Source organism: Lutra lutra, chromosome 5 (genome assembly GCF_902655055.1).
Source record: "Lutra lutra chromosome 5, mLutLut1.2, whole genome shotgun sequence".
NCBI classification, from domain to species: Eukaryota; Metazoa; Chordata; class Mammalia; order Carnivora; family Mustelidae; genus Lutra; species Lutra lutra.
In genome coordinates, this window is record NC_062282.1 from 27,187,772 (window position 1) to 27,209,413 (window position 21,642).

At 41.7% G+C, this 21,642-nt stretch overlaps 1 protein-coding gene across 3 annotated transcripts in view; it reads right to left on the minus strand.

The window, feature by feature from the left end:
• ADAMTS12 (ADAM metallopeptidase with thrombospondin type 1 motif 12) overlaps positions 1-21,642 on the minus strand; it is a 287,143-nt gene that overhangs the window by 166,562 nt on the left and 98,939 nt on the right. For all 3 annotated transcript variants that reach the window (XR_007127574.1, XM_047730729.1, XM_047730727.1), the window contains one exon: positions 8,072-8,222. Coding sequence is in view for 2 of the 3 variants with exons in the window: in XM_047730729.1 (XP_047586685.1) it covers positions 8,072-8,222 (151 nt within the window). In the remaining variant the exon portion in view is untranslated. The remainder of the gene's footprint in view (positions 1-8,071; positions 8,223-21,642) is intronic.

The window sequence follows — 21,642 nt, forward strand, 5'->3', positions numbered from 1 at the left end:
TGAAGGGAGAAAGGTCAACCAATGACACACACACTCATGTAAATTAAATTCTGGAACTTTCTAAGCTTTGGCTTATTGGCCCAGAAAATACCCTAGGGATCCACTTTTCTGCCTTTGGAGGAGAGGATTTGAAGCTTAAAATGCACTCATAATTTCCTCAAATATTTGATTTCAAATCTAACAAGTAAACTTCCTTCCCCATAGAGAAAATTTCATGGTTATTTATGAGACTTCCAGCTGCTACACAGAAATGGGGCTATGTGGGGGTGGGAATGTTTGTTTTCCCAAACACTGACATTAATCAAGCTGTGGGACAAATACATGGTTAACATTAGCTGCTTCCCAGGGAACACATTTGCCTTCCCTCAGTGACTCAGAGCACTCTTGGTATGCTTGGACCCCCCAGCCCTGGTGAGGTTAAATGTCCGCTCACACCTGCAGGACCCTTTTGGAAGTATACATCATTCACGCATTCAGTGGACAAACATTTATCAACAAACTATGAGGATCAGACACTGGGCTCAATATTTAGGATACAAGTATCCTTGGTACAAAGATGAGTCTAGTGGTGGAAACGGACTACAAGTTCAACAGGATTATCATGAATGAAGCTATGATTCATTCGTTTACTCACTCATTCACTCAACATTTACTAGGTGCTTACTATGGCAGGCTCTGTGCAGGGCAGTGGAGATACATCAGAGAACAAAAGTGAAGTAGTGTGTGCCTTCAGGGTGCCTACATTCTAGTTGGGGGAAGAAAGACAATAACAAATACATAGGTGAGTGACATCAAGTGGTGACAAATGCTCTGAAAATAGAGAAAGCAGGATAAAGAGTTTACATGGTGACGGAAAGACTCCTATGTTAGATGGTGATCAGAAAATCTTCTCTGATTGTGTGAATCTGAGCAGTGACCTGAGCAATGGAAGAGAATAAGCCATGAAGAAATGGCGGGGACAAGGGAGAAAGGGTGCGTGTTCCAGTAGAGGGAACAGTAAGTGCATAAGCCCGGAGGTGAGCCCATCTGAAGGAACATATACGAGGCAGGGAAGGAGAGGGAGGTGGGGAGGCAGGAAGGTAGAAGACTCCAGGGACCACATCAAAATGCAGGGTGACATTTTGGGACTCATCAGTCCTCCTAGAGCCAACCATGTAGTGGGAGAAGACTCACAAGGAAGCAGCTGTTGAAACAAGACTGAAAGGATACCTGAAATCTGCCTCCTGGAGCAGCTGAGAATTGTCCTCCCAACTCTCCACAGGAAGCTGAAAATCGGTGTGTGTCGCAGGTTCAGAGGCCTGCGCTTGGGATGCTAATGACCACTCAGCCCTCTTATCTTCCAAGGCACTTGCTCTTCTGTGCCTCTCCCTGGAGAGCACCCCTCTCCTGCCTGCCTTTGGCTCCCATGCCTCTCTGTCTCTGTATTCCTGCCTCGGTCTGTGATCTGTTCGCCCCTGCATCCCCAGTTCCTAGAACAGTGCCTGGTGGAGCTTGCTGAGGGGATGAACGTCACTTGCTTTCTCTTACCCATCCACCCTCTTTTTTTTCTAAAATCAAAATCTGAAGTAGTCACTTTCAGCTACAACCTTGGGCCAAGAGTCCCAACCACAGCCACGTTTTGTCTTATGCAAACTTCTCTTCAATGTGCAGGCATCAGTGTGTCTACTCAATTCCTTCAGGCAAGTCTGGGTATTCTCAGAGGTTAAATGTGATCCATATAGCTAAATGCAAGTTCGTTTTAAGCTGCCAAATGCATCAGAGACGGGCCAGAAACTCAGTACTTCCAAGTTCATCCTTTCTGATTCCTTCCCTGGTTGGGAACTCTCTAAGATCTTGGAGACAAGCTTGTGAATGAGCAGACATGATTCTCAGCCCCGTTAAGCTTCCAGTGCAGAGAAGGACACAGACAGATTTTCATCATATGATAGAGCCTGATGTAGGGGAAGGAGCTGGTGTTAAGAGTCAGAGGAGAGGGGTACCGGGGTGACTCAGTGGGTTAAAGCCTCATCTTCCACTCAGGTCATGATCTCAGGGTCCTGGGATGGAGCCCCACACCTGGCTCTCTGCTCAGCAGGGAGCCTGCTTCCCTTCCTCTCTCTCTGCCTGCCTCTCTGCCTACTTGTGATCTCTGTCAGATGAATAAATAAAATCTTTAAAAAAAAAAAAAAAAGTCAGAGGAGAGACATTCTAATGCAGATTGAGCCAAGAAGGTTTTCTAAAGGAAGCCATGCATAAGTCCTAAAAAACAAAACAAAACAAAAAAAAGAAATAAGAAACAAAAAAAAACAGAAGTAATTCAGTAAAGCTTCTGGGGAAAACAGGTTTCAGGCAGAAGGAACCTAAACACAAGGGCTAAGGAAAAGCAAGGCTTTTTTGAGGAATAAAAACTAGTTCAGAAAGGCAAATGCTATGTTTGGAATGATAAGTTCCAAATAGATATGATATGTTCGGAAAGTGGGAGCCTATGGCCCTGAAATGATGATGGAACAAGGCAAAGAACAGTCAAGTAGTGAGGAAATGCAAGGCGGGGAGTACGTGGTGAGGCCTGGCTCATGAGGAAAGGCTTCTCACCGGATCCAGGAGTCTCTCAGAGCTCCAAGTTACTGCAGCACGGAGACAACGGGTGCTTTGAGTTCCTATGGTCTTGGTCTTAGATTTTACTAAGCAAACAAAAGAAACGGGTTGCCAATTTCTCTTTCTGCACATTTACCCATTATGTATTTCCCCAAATTCTCCCCAACAGTCCTCTCATCCCTCTCATGGGTAAAAGCTTGAACCGCTTCACCCATCTTCCCACCAGTTCTGAAAGCCGATAATCAAAATCAACAGGCCATCTCACTAAGAGAAAAGGACAGAATAACAATTAAAATGTTAACCACCTCACAGCAAAGTCAGGTATGGATCACTGTGGAGTGGCTATAATCATAAGGCAATCAGGTAATCTAGAATTTCACAACAAGTCTCAGGCAGGCTCTATTCAGAAAGTTTGCTGTTGGGGCGCCTGGGTAGCTCAGTGGGTTAAGCATCTATCTTCGGCTCAGGTCATAATCTCAGGGTTCTGGGATCGAGTCCCACATGGGGCTCTCTGCTCAGCGGGGAGCCTGCTTCCCCCTCCCCCTCTCCCTGCCTGCCTGTCTGCCTCCTTGTGATCTCTCTCTGTCAGATAAATAAATAAAGTCTTTAAAAAAAAAAAAAGAAAGTTTGCTGTTAGCCAAAACAACAAACAAACAACTTGTGTGCTTTAGAACCAGTATAGAGTGTAGCAGTGATTTAGAATTAACTAAGTGGATTTCCATAAAATCAGAACCATTCACCCTGCACATACTACATTGATTAGTAACCTAATATGCTAATTATTCTTTTTTTTTTAATTTAAATTTTATTTTTTTTTAAACATATATTTTTATCCCCAGGGGTACAGGTCTGTGGATCGCCAGGTTTACACATTTCACTGATATGCTAATTATTCTAATGAGCTATTGTTAATGTTATAAAATTTATAACATTTGTTAGTATTTGTTAATGTCTCTGCATGCCATTTAAAAGGCAACTCACAAATTTCCAAATGACTTCCATAAGAAATCTTACTCAAGACTGATTTATCCGTGTTAAGCCCCGAATAAGCATCAAAAAAGGGAAGAAATCTTCAGAGTCCAAAAATAGAAAAAAGAAAAACAAATATAAGTAAGCAGAAATTTGGTGAGAAAAGCAAAAGATGGACCGTGCTGATCTTTTCTAGGTGTCCCCTTGGCTAGGCTGCTGTCCCCAGTACTCCATCAAACACTGATCTGGGTGTTGCTGTGAAAAGGTGTCTCACAGATGTAAATTAAAGTCCTTTATCTGTTGACTTTAGTAAAGCCAAAGTAAAGAGAATTATTCTCGATAATCTGTAGGCCTGATTTAATCAAGTAAAAGACCTTAAGAATAGAGCTGAGACATCCTAGGAAAACTCTGACTTGGACAGCTGCTTTAGACCAGGCCTGACACCTGCAGCCTGCCTTTCCGGATGGCCTGCCCTGGATTTGGGGTTTGCTAGCCAGCCCCCACTACTGTGGTAACCAATTTCTTGCAACAAATTTCCTCATATAGATCTCCTACTGGTTCTGCTTCTCTAGCTGAACCCTGATTGATACACACGGCTAGTTGCAGACATGAGATATCTGCGGCTCGCTTTTGCTCTGGAGGAAAAAAAGACAAGCTGAAAAGTCAGATCAGAGACTAAGTGAAAAAGTGAACCAGAAAATGAAGAAACGAGTAAGCAAACCTAAAGCTGGTTCTCTGGGCTTCCACTCTAGGTAGAACTATTCATGGAGAATCTATAGCCACAAGCCATAGATCTGAGGCTCAACTCCCTAACAAAGAGGTTGAAGTTCAACATTAAGCACAGAACGGTAGCACTTCATGTCCACTAGAGCGGCCAAATTTAAAAGTGAGGACAGCCAAGTATTGGACAGAATATGAAACAGTGGGAACTCTCACTCACTGCACTTGAACATCAACTTTGGAAAATAAGTGGCATCATCCAGTCAAGCCAGATGTATATATCCTAGGAGATATGCATTCCACTACTTGGTATATATGTGGGAAAACCCTATGGACTTGAATCCTAAGAAACATTTTCAAGAACGGTCTTTACAACATAATATATAATAGCTCCAAACTGGAAGCACTACAGATCTACTCACAGGAGGTTGGACAAGTGGAAAAGTCACATAATGGAATACAATTACAGCAGGGAAAATGAATGAATTACAGCTACTTGTCCTTGGACAAACATAAGGCAGAGTGACAAAAAGCCCAATACATGCCTTAAGATTTCATCTCCCTTCATGGTCTTATCGTATACTGATAAAATGTGGACCAGATCCCTACTTACCTATGTCCTATATCAAGGCTGTCAGCTCTGAAGACCAAGAATTTTATCATATTCACATATGAACCCATAAAACCTAGGAGAGCACCAGCCATAAAGAATATACCCAATAGATAATTGCTAGATGAATAAATTTTGAACTCAAAAATGCATGTCAGGAACCATATCCCATGTTCCTAGCCTAGAGTCCTAATGTACGAAATCTCAAACTCTGATCTTACCTGCCTAGACCCCTTTCTGCCATAGACAACCCTGTAGCCAGTTAGCATCTGATCTGACTGGTGTTAATTCCCCCTCCCTAGCTTCCTAAAACCGTTGTTCCCCTTGATACTTCCATCTAATAGCCACTCAAGTCCCAGTCTATGTTCTTGACAAAAAAAACCTGAGATAAAGGAAATTGTCAATGTCAATAAAATGAATTTCTTGAGAGTTTAATCAAATGAACTTTCAGACCATAATGATAAGGGACCCACTGTGAAACTCCTGGACACCTTTCTATATGGGAGATCAACATAAGTAAAGGGACACATTTTAGAGGAAAGTAATTGACACATTTTCCTTCCTGAACAACTAGAGCTTTCTTAAAGGACATCTTTTTTCAATACCAAAGGTGTTCCAGCTTTAAACATAACAAAGACAGAACATTTTACACAAGAAATAGGATCTTTCTTGATGTAATCACAGTAATTCAACTTTGAAACACCAACTGACCTAAGTATAAAATGCACCTTAATGCTGGCTAATGACATGGACACTGTCAGTTAATTCCATTGTTTCTGCAGGGTAACATGGTCTAATAACACAATTACCTTGTTTAGCAAGACCAAGTCCATTTCAATATACCAAGATTTGTAAAATCCAAAGGTCACGTATATTTTAAGAATATTCACAAGCACATTAGATTATTCTTGAATCTATCATTTAGGTATTAAATCATGTTTATTGTCCATGGAATAGAGATGGTCACAAACAACAGACACTTGTCAACTTCTAGAAAATGCACACTTCTTTTTTCTTTCTATCAATGTTATATAGAGGAGAGGCTAGTATACTCTAGTCTTCTCTATTTGGCTATGAATCACTCTTCATTTCATTCCGGTGATTTACTAAACTTCTCCTTTGCACATTACACTACAATACATACTATTTGGGGAGGGAATTCCTACCTTAATGGGGCTTTCAAGACAGCTGATAAAATAATATTTATATATTCAAAGAAGACATAAAGATAACCATGAGGGAGTATAAAGCCCAAGATATAATAGAACCTTGACATCTAAGCTTCACCATATTCTGAACACCTCCCACCTTCATGGTTTTGAAAGTTCACTCCCTTCTCTGAGTCACACTTGCTTCTTTGGTGAAAAAAAAAAATGGGCTGCATTATGGCACCTTAAGTGTCCTTCCAATAGAGCTATCTATCCAATTCTGATATAGTGAAGATTTAAGCAAGTTTAAGACAGGATTTTTTAGAAGATATGTGTAGAGAAATTCACAATGCAAAGACTGTTCCAAATGGAATTAATCAGAGAAGGTTCCAAAGTAATGGTAAATGTTAGGGTTGGTGGAGAATGAATAAAGAAATGGTATGACAAGCACTAAGGCTGAGGTATGGTATGTGACCTAATGGGGACATGACATTTGTAAACCCTACTTCTTTCCTACCCATCTCTTTTGCCTTTATGATGAAATATATGCCATTCTCAGTTCATTATTAATCAAGTCTACCTCAAAGAGAAGGTGTTCAAGTTGAGTACATGAGGAATAACCTAATTCATTCCATAGCACAACTGTGGCTAGGGAAGCAATTCTCTGGCCAAGTTCACTCACTGCCCTAGTAACTTGCTCTGCCATACTGATGACCCAGTGATCTCAAAAAGAGTGAATCACACAAAGTGTTATCCCATCATCCAATGTGTAACAGGAATTGGGAAATTCTTCAAGTGATTAGATCAGAGCCCTAAAATTTCACATAGAGACTAAGTTATCTGGATTGGTAACTTAATCAATCAGACCACCCAGAAGAAGAATCTCTTCTCTTCTCTTAGCTTTTGCTATAAGGAGAATTAGACAGTCTGTTATCTAATTCAGGATGAAATTGGAACAGCTTTCTAAAGTTAAGGAATGTAATCAGCTGTCCATTTTTGTGTACAGGAAACATTACAGACTCAAAATTTCTTCTTGTTTACATACTCTGCTAAGATCACAGAAGAAACTCCCAGGAAAGTTACCATCTATCCCAGGGTCTGGGTGAAGTCTATAAAGAAATGACTTGTACCCTTGTTCTCTCCTTCTCCTGCTTGCAAAATTCTGAATCCTCTCAAATCTTTATTAGAATCCATCTAGATTAGCAAATCTATTTTCCCACTGAGGTCCATGAAACTCAAATCCTTAAGACATAGAAATAATATTATGGATTCCTTTTGTTAACTGTCCCCCAGCCTATTATTTTTTTCCTCTGAAGAAAGGAGAAACTGTACCATATTTAAGAAAATATCTCAATTTCCAGTGGTCCTTTATGCATAGATTATTATAGCATATGAATCAAAGAGAATATGGGAATTGCAAGGAAACAACTTGGGTCAATTCACCTCTGAAAACTACCTGAAACTATTTGGTACAAGGCAGACCTCTCTGCGATTCAGTTCGGATCACTCTTGAGCCGAGGGGCAGGGAACATATGTCAGTGAACTACAAACAAAAGGCAGCCAAAAGAAGCTTTGCTGAATTCATCACCTGATAAAGTGTTGATAATTCTTTCAGTTTCTCTTCACACATCAGCATCAGCATCATCACACATTGAAATCTGCCTTCCATGTGCAGATATGACAAGCAGTTTGGTAATAGTCCACACTAAAGTATTATAACTTTGCTAATAGTGAAACTCATTGTCTTTAGTTTAGACTATCATCCTCTAAGGAATTCACAGAGTTTAAAAAACAAACAATTCATCACGATGAATATCATGTGAATATCATCAATTAATGTGGTAAAGATGTGGGTGATGCCTTTTCCCCTTCCCATTAAGAACATGAAGAGACTGGCATATAGAAATTATTCCTACAGGGGCACATACTCTGTGGCAACAGAAAGGGGGAAGAGATAACAGATGTAGGTAAGAACACGTCATGTTGTAGCAGAACAATAATGGAACAAAACAGAATGTACAACGAGGTGAGGAGATTCAAGTCACAATACCCTTTAATCCACAGGTTGGTTCCTCCTTCTCTGGAGGTCTCTGCCTCGGCTTCCTGTAAATGATGTGTGGGTGGTACTCTCCTTCAGCCAGTGGATGCTTTTTGACAGGCTCAATGAAGAAGTCTCCATGGGGTAGATGGAAAAACCCAGTCTGTAAATATACATAATACAAAGGTCTACTTGAATCCATTCCGTATCTATGCAGAGAAAATTAGTAAAGTGCAAAGTACCTAGATCGTGATAATCCCTTAAAACCCATAGTACCAGTGCTTTCAGAATCTGCCATCTTATCTCACAGAAAAGCTACACATAAATAAGTTAACGAGATGTCTTTGTAGTCACAGTTATTCAGTGTTTGGGGGTCACGGATTCCACTGAGACTCCAATGAAAAAAGGGTACCTATACACATGTATCCAAAACATGGCATGCAATGTTGCAAGTTCATTGCCCTGCCCTTAAAACCCACTGCTGTGAATCTTAAATTAAAAACCAATGCTTCCCAGTTGCCCTATTATGGAGTTGGTATCTATAAGCCATATTCCATGGACAACTTTGGGGAACATTTACCTGTATGGGGGTAGTCCAGCTACACGTTCACCCAACTGCTTGAAGTGTTTTTGCCACAGTGCTCTCATGGAAACAAAGAAACAAAGAAATCTGGGACTAGGCTTCCAGGAGTCCACAGTGCGTTGTCCTCTATCAGTTTCCAGGGGGCATTCTCATTCACAGATATGGGAATCAGTGAAGGGCTAGAAAAAGTCCATTGATGAATCACTCTTTCTGGAGGTCAGGTCTAGAAATGCTATTGCTACAACTCTCTGTTCTCTTCAAGAAAATTTCTTAAGGCCCATTTGAGATGTTTAGAGAACTCCTTTGCCAATGATCTCCTTGGCAGGACTTAAGGCTCAGGATCTGAATTTTGTATTAACGAAAAAAAGAAATAGCCCTAGAAGACCTGCTGATCAGGAGCTCAGACAATGGACTTCAACAAGATTCAATCCTAGCTCCCCCAGTTATGAGCACTGTGACCTTGGGCAAGTGAAAAATGGGGGTAATCAAGGCTTGTTATGAAAACCAAATGAGTTAATAATACATGCGAAGCTCTTAGAAAAGGCTCATAGTCTTAATTACCATTAGTTTCTTTCTAAATTTTATGTCATGTCGTTGTATTAGAGTCAAGATAGCCATTCAGTGAATAATACATTTGCAAAAGCAAATCTGGAAACACCAGGGGCTCAGGGAAACTGTGAAGGCTTCCAAGTTCAAGCCCCCTCACCACACCAGGGTGACCACACCAGCAAGCCAGGGCTGCCCTGCTCTGCAGATTGAGTCCGAAGACTAGATGAGCAGCCCCCACACTCAAAAGGTAAGAGGGGCTCCATGAAAGGAGACCGCTCTCTCTGGACAGTCCCTGACTCCAATGTCTTTCCAAAATGTTTGCTTCATCAGACCAGTAACATAACCAGATCTTAACATAAATCTCACAACTGGCTTCCTGTTTTGATTACTGATGTTGAAATACCTTTAATAACACAGGGAACAGGGGGAAAAGGCAGGAGGGGGCACACTTACTGGAGGTTGTAAGAACAGCTGTGTGACTTGGAGGAGGTCATCCAACCTCAGAGGAGTGATGCCTACTACTTCCCAGGGCTGCTTGAGGAATCAAAGGAGCTAAGGCTTATAAAAGTGCCATGCAAAGTACTTGACAAACATAGGGTGGTAATGTTTTCTCCGAGGAATCCCATGGGACACAAAGAGCTGACAAGATCCAGACTGTAATAAAATAGCTGTGAACAGCCTTGCACGGTGCTGGGATTTGGTTCAGTTTCTGCTCTGAGACAAAGAGCAGGGACATGAGGAGAATGTAAGCCTGTGGCTGAAAAAGCTCATTTGTTCCATAGAAACAAGGAGAACTCAAAGACTCCTCAGGGAAGCCTGGTGAGGGTATCCCTTTGTGCAACTGCTATCAACCCAATACGGATGAAGAAAAAACATTCACCGACAAGAATTTATTGGCATTTCTTTCAACTCAAATTTTGGACCCAGGTGGTACAGAAGAAACAGACAGGGCTCTGGCTGAAGACATAATAACTATTTATGGTCAACCTGAATGAGAATGCCTCAAAGCCAAACAAGCATTTTCCTACAGGCTTACTTTCATCTGCTTTCCTCCACGAGGCCAGCCTGGCACCTAGAAATCACCTAAATGTCCAGTCTAAATATTTCTCAGAAGCTGGACGGTGACACCTTGGGGAGCGGGCTGACTCTCCAGCGGGAGGGGAAGCAGGACACCCGCTCACACGCATGGACCCCATGTGGGTGTCACACAGAAGGAGAGGGAATGAAGAGACAGCCACTGGTCTGGAGGAGAGTGAAGGGAGAAGATTTCCTGGCAGAGCTCTACACCTCTTCTCTGCCTCAAAATAGAGACACAGAGCTTTTGACAGCGAGTATCCAGGTGGCCGTAGTTTATTGGTCTTTTCTCACCTAACCAGAGCCAGGTCATGCTGGAAGAACTCATCTATGGTTTGCCTTCCAAATGAGGGACCAGCTCTCTGCTTTCCTGATGCGAACTGTCCCCGAGAATCACCATCTCCTATTACCAGGTTTGGAAGAGGCACTCTTCATTCCAATCTTCTCTATAACCTGCTTACCTTTCTGACATCTTTGAAGAACAGGGGATGGACTAAAAAAAATAAAATAAATAAATAAAAGTATCCAATTCATCAGGAGCTTGTACTCTGTTCCCAGACGTGCCAGGGCAGAATGAACCCCAGGCAGAAGCTCAAGAAGGGCAAATCTGCCCTTTCTCTCTATGGTCATCTACTCCTCTGTGTCAGGCTCCAGTACTCCCAGCACTGTGCTGACTCCCTTTCAGAAAGAAACTCCTGTCCTTACTTTAACTAAGTTATAAATATCTGTGAATGCTTCCTGAGGCCATCTTTGAAGAACTGTTTTAGTTTTTTTAAAGATTTTTTTTTTATTTGACAGAGAGTGAGAGAGAGAGAAAGAGGGAGCACAAGTAGGCAGAGCAGCAGGCAGAGAGAGAGGGAGAAGCAGGCTCTCTCCTGAGCAGGGAGCCTGATACAGGACTCGATCCCAGGACCTTGGGATCATGACCTGAGCTGAAGGCAGCTGCTTAACCGACTGAGCCACCCAGGAACCCCAAGAATTGTTTTAAATAAACTTTATTTTGAAGATTCATAAGCATACAAAAGGATATACAAATCATAACTGTAAAGTCCCATAAATCTTCCATAGGTGAACATCTAAATAGAGAAACAGAACATTCGCAGCAGCTGAGAAGTTCCCCATCCCCCTCCCAGTGGATACCATCCCCACCCCCACAAAGGTAACCATTATTCTGATTTCTAACACTAATATATTAACTTGAAGTCCATCTTTAATTTTTATAGGAAGCATTATTTGACACACACACACAAAATGTCTAATAGTTCATTTCAAGTGTTAGGGATGGATGGAAAAGATTTTAAGGCAGGTGGATTTCTTTCTTTTTTTTTTAAGATTTTATTTATTTATTTGACAGACAGTAGTCGCAATTAGGCAGAGAGACAGGCAGAGAGAGAGGAAGGGAAGCAGGCTCCCTGCCGAGCAGAGAGCCCAATGCGGGGCTCAATCCCAGGACCCTGAGATCATGACCTGAGCTCAAGGTAAAGGCTTAATGCACTGAGCCACCCAGGGGCCCCGACAGGTGGATTTCTTAAAGTCCATTAAATCAGACTCTTCAGATTGCTTTCTACTCGTCAGACAAGCCCAACTAGGTAAGCATGAGACAAAGAGCTGAGCCACCTTGGTGTGAGGCAGTGACATTGAACCTCTACTGCTCTCTGCTAAGGAAAGTGGGGGAAGGACTTTCACAGACCCCTCAGAACCAACTTATTTTCCCCAGTCTCGGATTAAGAATAGTCACCTACAACCTCTTCTCCACCTCCCATCAAAGTTATCTTGATGTAACTGACATTATACTTCCATCAGTGTGATGATTTGGGGTCCAATGGGAAACTGGCAGTGTCTAATAAGGAACTTGTGAATAGTGTTCTACAATCACACAGCCTAGAGACCCTGAAGAGTCATCTAACCTATGCTGACATGCCTTCCAGTTTTACCACAAATAACACCTAGCAGACTGAAGGGTACCAACAATAGTATTGGAAAAGGCATAAGAAAGAATTACTAAATCAGTTCCAACACTCAGAGCCCTGGGTTATGCAGCTCAAGGGGCTGCTGTTCACATAAGAAAAAGCTGTGAGTGGCACCCCCTGGAGTTGTACAATGGAACAGTGCTGCCAAAACTCATCAGCCTGTCCTGGAAAGAAATTCCTTTTCATTTGAAAATTTCCAAAGTTACCAGATCAACTTTTCCTTCTCATAGTGACAAAGACAACATGAGCAACATATTGGTTTGGGATAGAGATAGCCAAGGTACTCAGTCACAGTGCATGAATCACTGGAAAAGATACTACCTGTTGCTCATTACAATACACAGGAAAGAGGGTAAAATACACCCCCCCACAATCATCCTTATTATCAATCTGTATCTATCACTTGGCCAGACCTATGCTAAGAACTCTAAGAGGGGTATATCAACCTCAAGGTTTATAATGCAGCCAGGAAGACAAGATTTGATATTCAGAACCCCTGAGCAATGTGTATATCTGGGGGGGGGGGGGGGAGGGGTGGGGCGCACCTCCCTAAGTGCTACAGATTCCAGTGCTATGGTTTAGGGAAGATTAAGACCAGTGAGGGTGAGTGCTCCTGGAGGGCAGACACAGAAGACTACGCTTCTTTGGTCTCCAAAACACTTGGCATAGTCCTAAAGCCAGGCCAGCCTCCCAGAATCAACTTTTTCTGCTGGTCTGTAGCATTTTATCATTCAATATGTAACCAGGACCCTAAACCAGGACCAGAGATTAAGACATGATAGAAGCCTCAGAATATAGATGGAAGAACACTAGAAAGATTCCCCCAGGAATACCACACCCCCTGATGTGATCCCAGGAGCTCCCTGACTGGCCCACATTAAGCCAATGGGGAGAGTGATGGGTAATCTCATAGATTCATGAAGATTTTCCATATTAGACTTAGTGCTAGTAATTCATAGGGTGTAGGAGGTAAAGCTCAAGCCAAGAAGACATCCTCTGGTGCCTCCACCCAGTAGTTAACCATATGTAGGGCAGATACTGTAATAGTACAGACCTGGTCCCTATCTTCTAGACCAGTGCTGCCCAATAAAACTTCCTGTGATGATGGAGACATTTTACATCTGCACCATCCGATTTCATAGCCACAAGCCACATGTTGTTATTGAGCATTTAAGATGTGGCTAATGTAACAGCAGAACCGAAGTTTTAATTTCACTTAATTTTATTTTTAAAAATGTTTGAGTATAGTCGAGAGGTATACAACATAGGGAGTCAAGAAGTCTATACGATATGCTATGCTTACTATAAGTATGGTCATCATCTAAGCCTATTACAATATCCGTGACCATATTCCCTAGGCTGTGCCTTTTATTCCCGTGAGTTATTCATTTCATAACTGGAAGCATGTATCTCCCGCTCCCCTTCACCATTATTCCCATTCCCCCAGCCCCAGCCCCTCTGGCAATCATCAGTTCTGTCCTCTGTATTCAAAGGTCTGATTCTGCTTTTTGTTTGTCTTATTGTTTTATTCATTTGTTTTGTTGTCAGTTTCTACAGATGAGTGAAATCACACGGCATTTCTCTTCCTCAGTCCAGCTTATTTCACTTAGCAGCATATCCTCTAGGTCCATCCATGTTGTCACAAATGGCAAGATCTCATCCTTTTTTATAGCTGAGTAATATTCTCTGTGTGTGAGTGTGTATGTGTGTGTGTGTGCACGCATGCGCACACACACACACACACATCTTCTTTATCCATTCCTCTATCAATAGACATTTAGATTGCTTGCATATCTTAGCTACCATGCTACCATTAATAATGCTGTAATAAACAGAGGAGTACATCTATCATTTTTGAATTTGTGTTTTCATTCTTTTGGGTAAATACCCAATAGTAGAATTATAGAGAATATATGCAGAACCATAGAACAAAGCTGGAGGTAACACAATTCCAGATTTTAAGACATGTTACAAAGATGGATTAATCAAAACAGTATGGTACCAGCACACAAATGAACACCTAAATCAATGGAATAGAATAGAATGCCCAGAAACAAACTCTTGCTCATATGGTAAATCAATCTATGACAAAGGAGGCAAGAATATACAGTGGGGAAAGACAGAATCTTCAATAAATGGTGTTAGGAAAACTGGGAGACCACATGCAAAAGAATGAAACTGGTGTAAGGTGGTATCTCAGTGTGGTTTTGATTTGAATCTCCCTGATGGCTAGTGATGATGAACATTTTTTCATGTGTCTGATAGCCATTTGTATGTCTTCATTGGAGAAGTGTCTGTTCATATCTTCTGCCCATTTTTTGATATGATTGTCTGTTTTGTGTGTGTTGAGTTTCAGGAGTTCTTTATAGATCCTGGATATCAACCTTTTGTCTGTACTGTCATTTGCAAATATCTTCTCCCATTCCATGGGTTGCCTCTTTGTTTTGTTGACTGTTTCCTTTGCTGTGCAGAAGTTTTTGATCTTGATGAAGTCCCAAAAATTTATCTTTGTTTTTGTTTTCTTTGCCTTTGGAGACATATCTTGAAAGAAGTTGCTGTGGCTGATATCGAAGAGGTTACTGCCTATGTTCTCCTCTAGGATTCTGATGGATTCCTATCTCACGTTGAGGTCTTTTATCCATTTTGAGTTTATCTTTGTGTACGGTGTAAGAGAATGGTGGAGGAAACAACATGTGTTGGAGGGGATGTGGAGAAAGGGGAACCCTCTTACACTGTTGGTGGGAATGCAAGTTGGTGCAGCCACGTTGGAAAACAGTGTGGAGATTCCTCAAGAAATTAAAAATAGAGCTTCCCTATGACCCTGCAATTGCACTACTGGGTATTCACCCCAAAGATACAGATGTAGTGAAAAGAAGGGCCATCTGTACCCCAATGTTTATAGCAGCAATGGCCACGGTCGCCAAACTGTGGAAAGAACCAAGATGCCCTTCAATGGACGAATGGATAAGGAAGATGTGGTCCATATACACTATGGAGTATTATGCCCCCATCAGAAAGGATGAATATCCAACTATTGTAGCAACATGGATGGGACTGGAAGAGATTATGCTGAGTGAAATAAGTCAAGCAGAGAGAGTCAATTATCATATGGTTTCACTTATTTGTGGAGCATAACAAATAGCATGGAGGACATGGGGAGATGGAGAGGAGAAGAGAGTTGAGGGAAATTGGAAGGGGAGGTGAACCATGAGAGACTATGGACTCTGAAAAACAATCTGAGGGTTTTGAAGGGGCGGGGGGTGGGAGGCTGGGGGAACCAGGTGGTGGGTATTAGAGAGGGCACAGATTGCATGGAGCACTGGGTGTGGTGCAAAAACAATGAATACTGTTACGCTGAAAAAAAAAAAAAAGAATGAAACTGAACCACTTTCTGATACCACACACAAAAATAAACTCAAAAGGGATTAAAGACCTAAATGTGATACCTGAAACCATGAAAATCCTAGAAGAGAACACAAGCAATAATTTCTTTGACATCAGCTATAGCAAAATTTTTCTAGCTATGTCTCCTCAGATAAGGAAAACAAAAGGAAAAGTAAACTATTGGAACTACTTCAAAATAAAAAGCTTCTGCGCAGTGAAGGAAACCATCAACAAAACAAAAGGCCTTAGGATCAGGTCATGACCTCCAGGTCCTGGGATCAAGTACCACATTGGGCTTTGTTTAAGCAGGGAGTCTGGTTCTCCCTCTGCTCCTCCCCCTGCTTGTGCTCTATCTCTCTCTCTCTGACAAATAAATAAATAAAATCATAAAAAATAAAAAAATAAAAATTGACCTTAAAAAAATGATATACTCATTAAGGGTTTAGTATCCAAAATATATAAAAAAAAAACTTCTACAGCTCAACGCTAAAAAAATATGATTACAAAATGCGGAGAGAACCTGAAGACACATTTTTTTCTTTTTTTTTTTTAAGATTTTATTCATTTATTTGACAGAGATCACAAGTAGCAGAGAGGCAGGCAGAGAGAAAGAGAGAGAGGAGGAAGCAGGCTCCCCGACAGGCAGAGAGCCCATTGTGGGGCTTGATCCCAGGACCCTGAGTTCATGACCTGAGCTGAAAGCAGAGACTTTAACCCACTGAGCTACCCAGGCGCCCCCTGAAGACACATTTTTCCAAAGACATACAGATGGCAACAGACACACAAGAAGATGCTCAACAAGACTCATCATCAGGGAAATGCAAATCAAAACCACAGTGAGGTAATATTATCTTAAACCCATCAGAATGGCTACTATCAAAAAGATAAGAAATAGCAAGTGTTGGTGGAGGTGGAGAAAAAGGAATCCTCGTGCACTGTGGGTGGGAATGAAAACTGATGCAGCCACACTAGAAAACAGTATGGAGGTTCCTCAAAAAAATTAAAAATAGAAATACCCTATTACCCAATTTCATTTAACTTTAATTATTAACCTGAATTAAAAGAGCCACAGGTCCTCAATGGCTACACTGGACCGCGTATTTCTAGAGACCTGCTGATGACAGAAAGAGAGCCATAGCACAGGCATCACACAGTGACAAGAACTGTAATCAAGGCAAATTTGAAGACCTGCCATAAAAGAAAAAAAAACTGCAAAAGTGACATTTCACTGTAACAGTCTGTTTTTTAAAATCAAGTCAACCAGGAGCCAGCTTGGGAACACCGATTTACTGATACAGACTTCAGAGAAATTAGAGAGATAAGTAGCTATAAACAATCCAACATTTGCCAGAATTAAAATGAAACATTTGGAAGGACAAGGGCTACATGAGGGGCCTGCCATTGCCGAGACCAAAATGGAAGGGCCAGAATTGTGATTGTATAGATGGGAAGCCAGGTTCCACTTCTAGAAGGCGTTGTCTCCCTGAGAGCCCTGAAATGTCAACCTACATGTCCTCATACCCTTGCCATGCTCTTCAGAGAAGCCCACCACAACCCTTACACACATGAGACCACATCCCACTCTCTGGCTGGCACATCAGAGTTTAGATAGTAGAAAATAGTAGAAAAACAAGAAAACAAAACAAAAACAAAAAAACTGATGGAATGAATGAATTCCAAAAAATTTATAAGCTCAAGAAGTTATGAGAGGGTTTACTAGAAATAGCTTGAGCTGTGTGATCTTGGTCAAATGAGTCAACACAGTGAGTCACAGTTTTCTCATCTGTAAAATGGGGCATCACTTATCTTAATTTGCAGGGTAGTAACTCTCAGAGCCATTGTAGGTAAAATGCCTAGCAGAAGGTTTTACCACATTTCTTGGCACTTAATAAATGCACAGTAGCTCACGTGATCAGAGCATCACCCACTGTGAACGCAATACAAAGGGTGGTGACAAAATTTAAGTCTCCCAAGTCCATCTGCTCGACTCATCTCTTAGCTACACGTCACTTAACTTCTCCGGGCCTCAATTCCTTCACCTGAAAAATACAAATAGTGATAGTAACTTGCTACCTAACTTATTAAAGTTGTCATGTGTATTAAATGAGCCAGCGTAAGGCACGTAGATGAACATTAGCGCCTAATAAGTGTCTCATAAGAGTATGCTATTAGCTATTGTGATCGTCTAAGGAAACATTTCCTCCCAATGCCTGATGTGATGGTGAACTTCATGGGCCACCTCGACTGGCCATGGAATGTCCTGTTCAATATGACTTCTGTGTGTCTGTGAGGGTGTTTCCATATGACCTTAGCATTTGAAGTCATTGGGACACTGTAAAGGAGAACACCATCCCTAGCATGGACATCCTCCTGGAGAGTCAGATCTGGGATTTATACACAGATTGGGATCTGTATCCCATCAGCTCCCCTGCTTCTCAGGCCTTCAGACTCAGATTAAAGTATTCCATGCTTCGCTTGGTTCTCCCCCTTGCAGATGGCAGATCGTGGGTGTTCTCAGCTTCCATAAACATGCTAGCCAATTTCTGACAATAAACCTCCTGTATATACATATATGCTCCACTAACTAGGGGAGAATCAGTGACAACCGGGTGTACACTGAGTGGTCTGGAAAAATTTGAGCGGAGACAGAATTAACTGGTTTCTCTTTCTTCCTTTAATAATCTGAGTGCTCCAAGTGAAGGTGGAGGCCTTCTGATCAAACCTCCACACATCACAGGCATCTCCTCAGCCTGGAGGGCCAATTTTCTCGGCTTCTCTCAGGCAGAATCAAGCTTAACTCCCCAGCTGGGATTTCCTCAAATGAATGAAGGCTGAAATCTTCAATAAACTTAATTTCAAGTCGCTAGGTCAACCATGAATGCCAAGTCCTGGCCTCCTTGTTCCCTGAAAACAGAACCAGCAGCACAGTCTTTCTGCCTCTAATGGGAAAAGCCAGACTTTGGAGACAAGGCTGAGTTGCCAGTCAATTCCAGCACTAACAAGCACCGTAGCTTTGCACTAGTAATTCGGTCTCTCTGGGCCTGTTTCCTCATCTGTTGCATGGTGACGACAGTATGTTCTTTGCTGAGGAGCTCTGGTAAGAACTGAATAGGACAATACATAAAATTACTCCAGACAGAGCCGGGCCTTCAGTAAATGTTTCCATCCCTTATGGATTTTTTCAAGGTGATGGTATTTGGACTCTTCTCTGAATTAAATCATTTCTTCATCTTACAGCATGGCGAGCATTGTTGTTTATCTCTAAAAGTACTCAGGTTTTGATAAACTATCTAGCTGGTCTCCTGCTACCTGACATCATCTCAGCCTGCTACTCCTCCGCCATCTTGACTCCTCCTCTCTGAAAGGACTCAGGTTTTGGTTCCAAAAGAAAACTTTCTGCTCACGTAAGGATAGAAAAGCTGTCTCTCAATTCATTGTTCTCACCAGATAACACTTGGAACTAAGTATTCCATTCTAATTCCCAAGAGCTGTTCACATAGATTCACTGACTTTTGTTCTTATTAGGGAAGAAAGACTAAGTCCCTGACAGTAGAACAGCCACTCAGCCCACTAAAGTGGATCTTTAGAAATAAGAACACAATGACCAAAGAGAACAAGGCATCGTATGGTCCGCTTATTTCTAATTTTAATGTGCAAAGGAATCATGGAAAGCTTACTAAAAAGGCATGTGCCCAGGAGCCTTGCGCAAAGATTCTCATCAGTACATCTATTGTGTACCTAGGAATCTGCATGTTAGCAAGTACTCTGGGGTTTTTGATACAGATAATCCACGTGTCCTACTTTGGAAAACATGACACTATTCCTTTAGATGGTGCTTGGTTATTTCTATCCTCTTCTCCCATCAACACTAAAGATATGGAGAGTTACTAGCAATGACCCTAATTAAACACTTAGTTCATCTCCACCAAAAGAAGTTTCAGCTATAACAACTGTTGACTACAGCTTATGGAGAAAGTTTCCCTGAATCTCAGGTTCACAGAAAATGCCCATAACATCTTAACAGATCAGGGCACTACAAGATGCCAAAAAAGTGTAAAACATTCTAGGAAGTAGATTCTCTAACTGAGTAAATGTTCTGGGTTTGAAATGTGGAATCATTTGACATTAAGAAGATGGGACATCTGGGACACTGGGGAGGGTATGTGCTATGGTGAGTGCTGTGAGTTGTGTAAGACTAATGAATCACAGACCTATACCCCTGAAACAAATAATACATTATATGTTAATTAAAATAAAAGAAGATACGGCATCTAAAAGAGCTAGCTTGACACAAATGCTGAGGAACCCCACCAAACCTATTATTCCTGAAAATTAAAAAAGGAATTTCATTACTTCTCAAATCATGCATTCTTAGATAAGCTAACAAAATCAAGGAGCGTCAGCTAAGATACACTGTAGCAACCAAAAACTCATCAGAACTTCTCTCTCCCACAGTCTTCAGGGACAGGGAGGGAGCCTCCTGGATGACAGTGTCTTACCAAATGGTCTTTCCAGTCCTGAGCAAAAGGAGGAATTGTCAGAGACTTAAGTCATTTCTGACTACTTCTCCTTCTCTCAATAATCTTCTATCAGAAAAATATTGTTCCTGAGAATTTCTCTATGGCTTTGCCATTGTGGGGGAGCAGCTCTATGTAGCAAGCCATGTTTGTCATCACCAGAAAACTGGAAGTCCAACTAAAAGAAGGGGGGGCGGTAAGTGGCAGCACATCGGAAGCCCAGGAAACATGTTATTAGGAAGAACAATGGGAGAGAAGCAGCTCTGCAGAAGTGAAAGCACTTTCTCCCACGGGGAGAAGAAAACCATTATGGCGGACTGAGCCAAGATACAGCACTATTTTTTCATGATGCCCCAGCAGGTCATCATTCTCAGTCCAGAAACCATCCTTCACTGTAAGGACACAAAGCCCTCACTGGGCTGTGGAGTAGGGCCCTGGCTCTGCTTCTCCCAGCACGATGGGCAACAATTCCTGGTTGGGAGTGCTCCCGCATGGGCAGGAAAGAGCACAGCAGCCAGCCAAGACTGTTGCTGTGGCTGCCAAAGTGATTCTGGCCTGAAACACAACATTCCAGGGATTTTTACCAGTGATTTCTGGCCAAAGGTAAATGTCTTCTCTAGTGGCCTAATGATGGGAGAAAGTAAACCAAAAGGAAATTTGACAGATGTCAGCTTCCCTAAGTGCCACAGCAGAAAAAGGGTAAAAACAAAAACAAAAACTGAAAGGAAAAGGAAAAGGAGGTCTAGTATGAGATATTAAAGACATGAATGTGAACACTGATGCTTATAACCTCATTACATCTCTAGAATGAACAAGATTAAAAAAAAAAAAAAAAAAAAAAAAAAAAAAAAGATGTGCCTTCCCAAGGGCTCTTTCTTTAAAAAATAGGTCTGTACTCACTGTCTTTACTTTCCAAACTCCCCTGAAGTCCCAACTATCGCAGAACAAATGTTAGTTATTTGTAATTCCCTACTGTCCTGTCAGAACAGGCCTGGGTAACTAGTATTTTTGGCCAAAAACAAACAAAATCTTCCTCAGCAGAACAAACTTTCCTATGCTTGAAGACAACATTGAAGTGGTAAGGAGAAGGTAAAGAGAAGCTCAGAGAGCCCTAAATGACTATGTTTAAGAAAGAAGAAAGAAGTTGAAAGTCCCGGAGATAAGCCAGGTATAGACAAAGCAGCCCCTGGAGATGCAGAGGCCGGAAGGGAAAGGATCTACAGAGGAACTGAGACACACCAGCCAGCAGTCAAAGTGAAAGCTTTGCAAAAAGAAAGTGCAGATTTTTACCTGAAGCACAATAGGAAATTACAGTATAAACTCCATTACCATTTTGCCTGTGAAATTCTCAGTAAAATAAATATTTTTTCTATTACTTTGATGGGACTAGAAGAGCTGTATTCTTCTCCACAGATGGCCTGGGCAGAAAAAGAGAGGAGAGTCACTGAGTCAATACATAGAGGGAACCTCTTTTTCTCTTTCAGCAGAGGTGAGAATGCCCCCTTA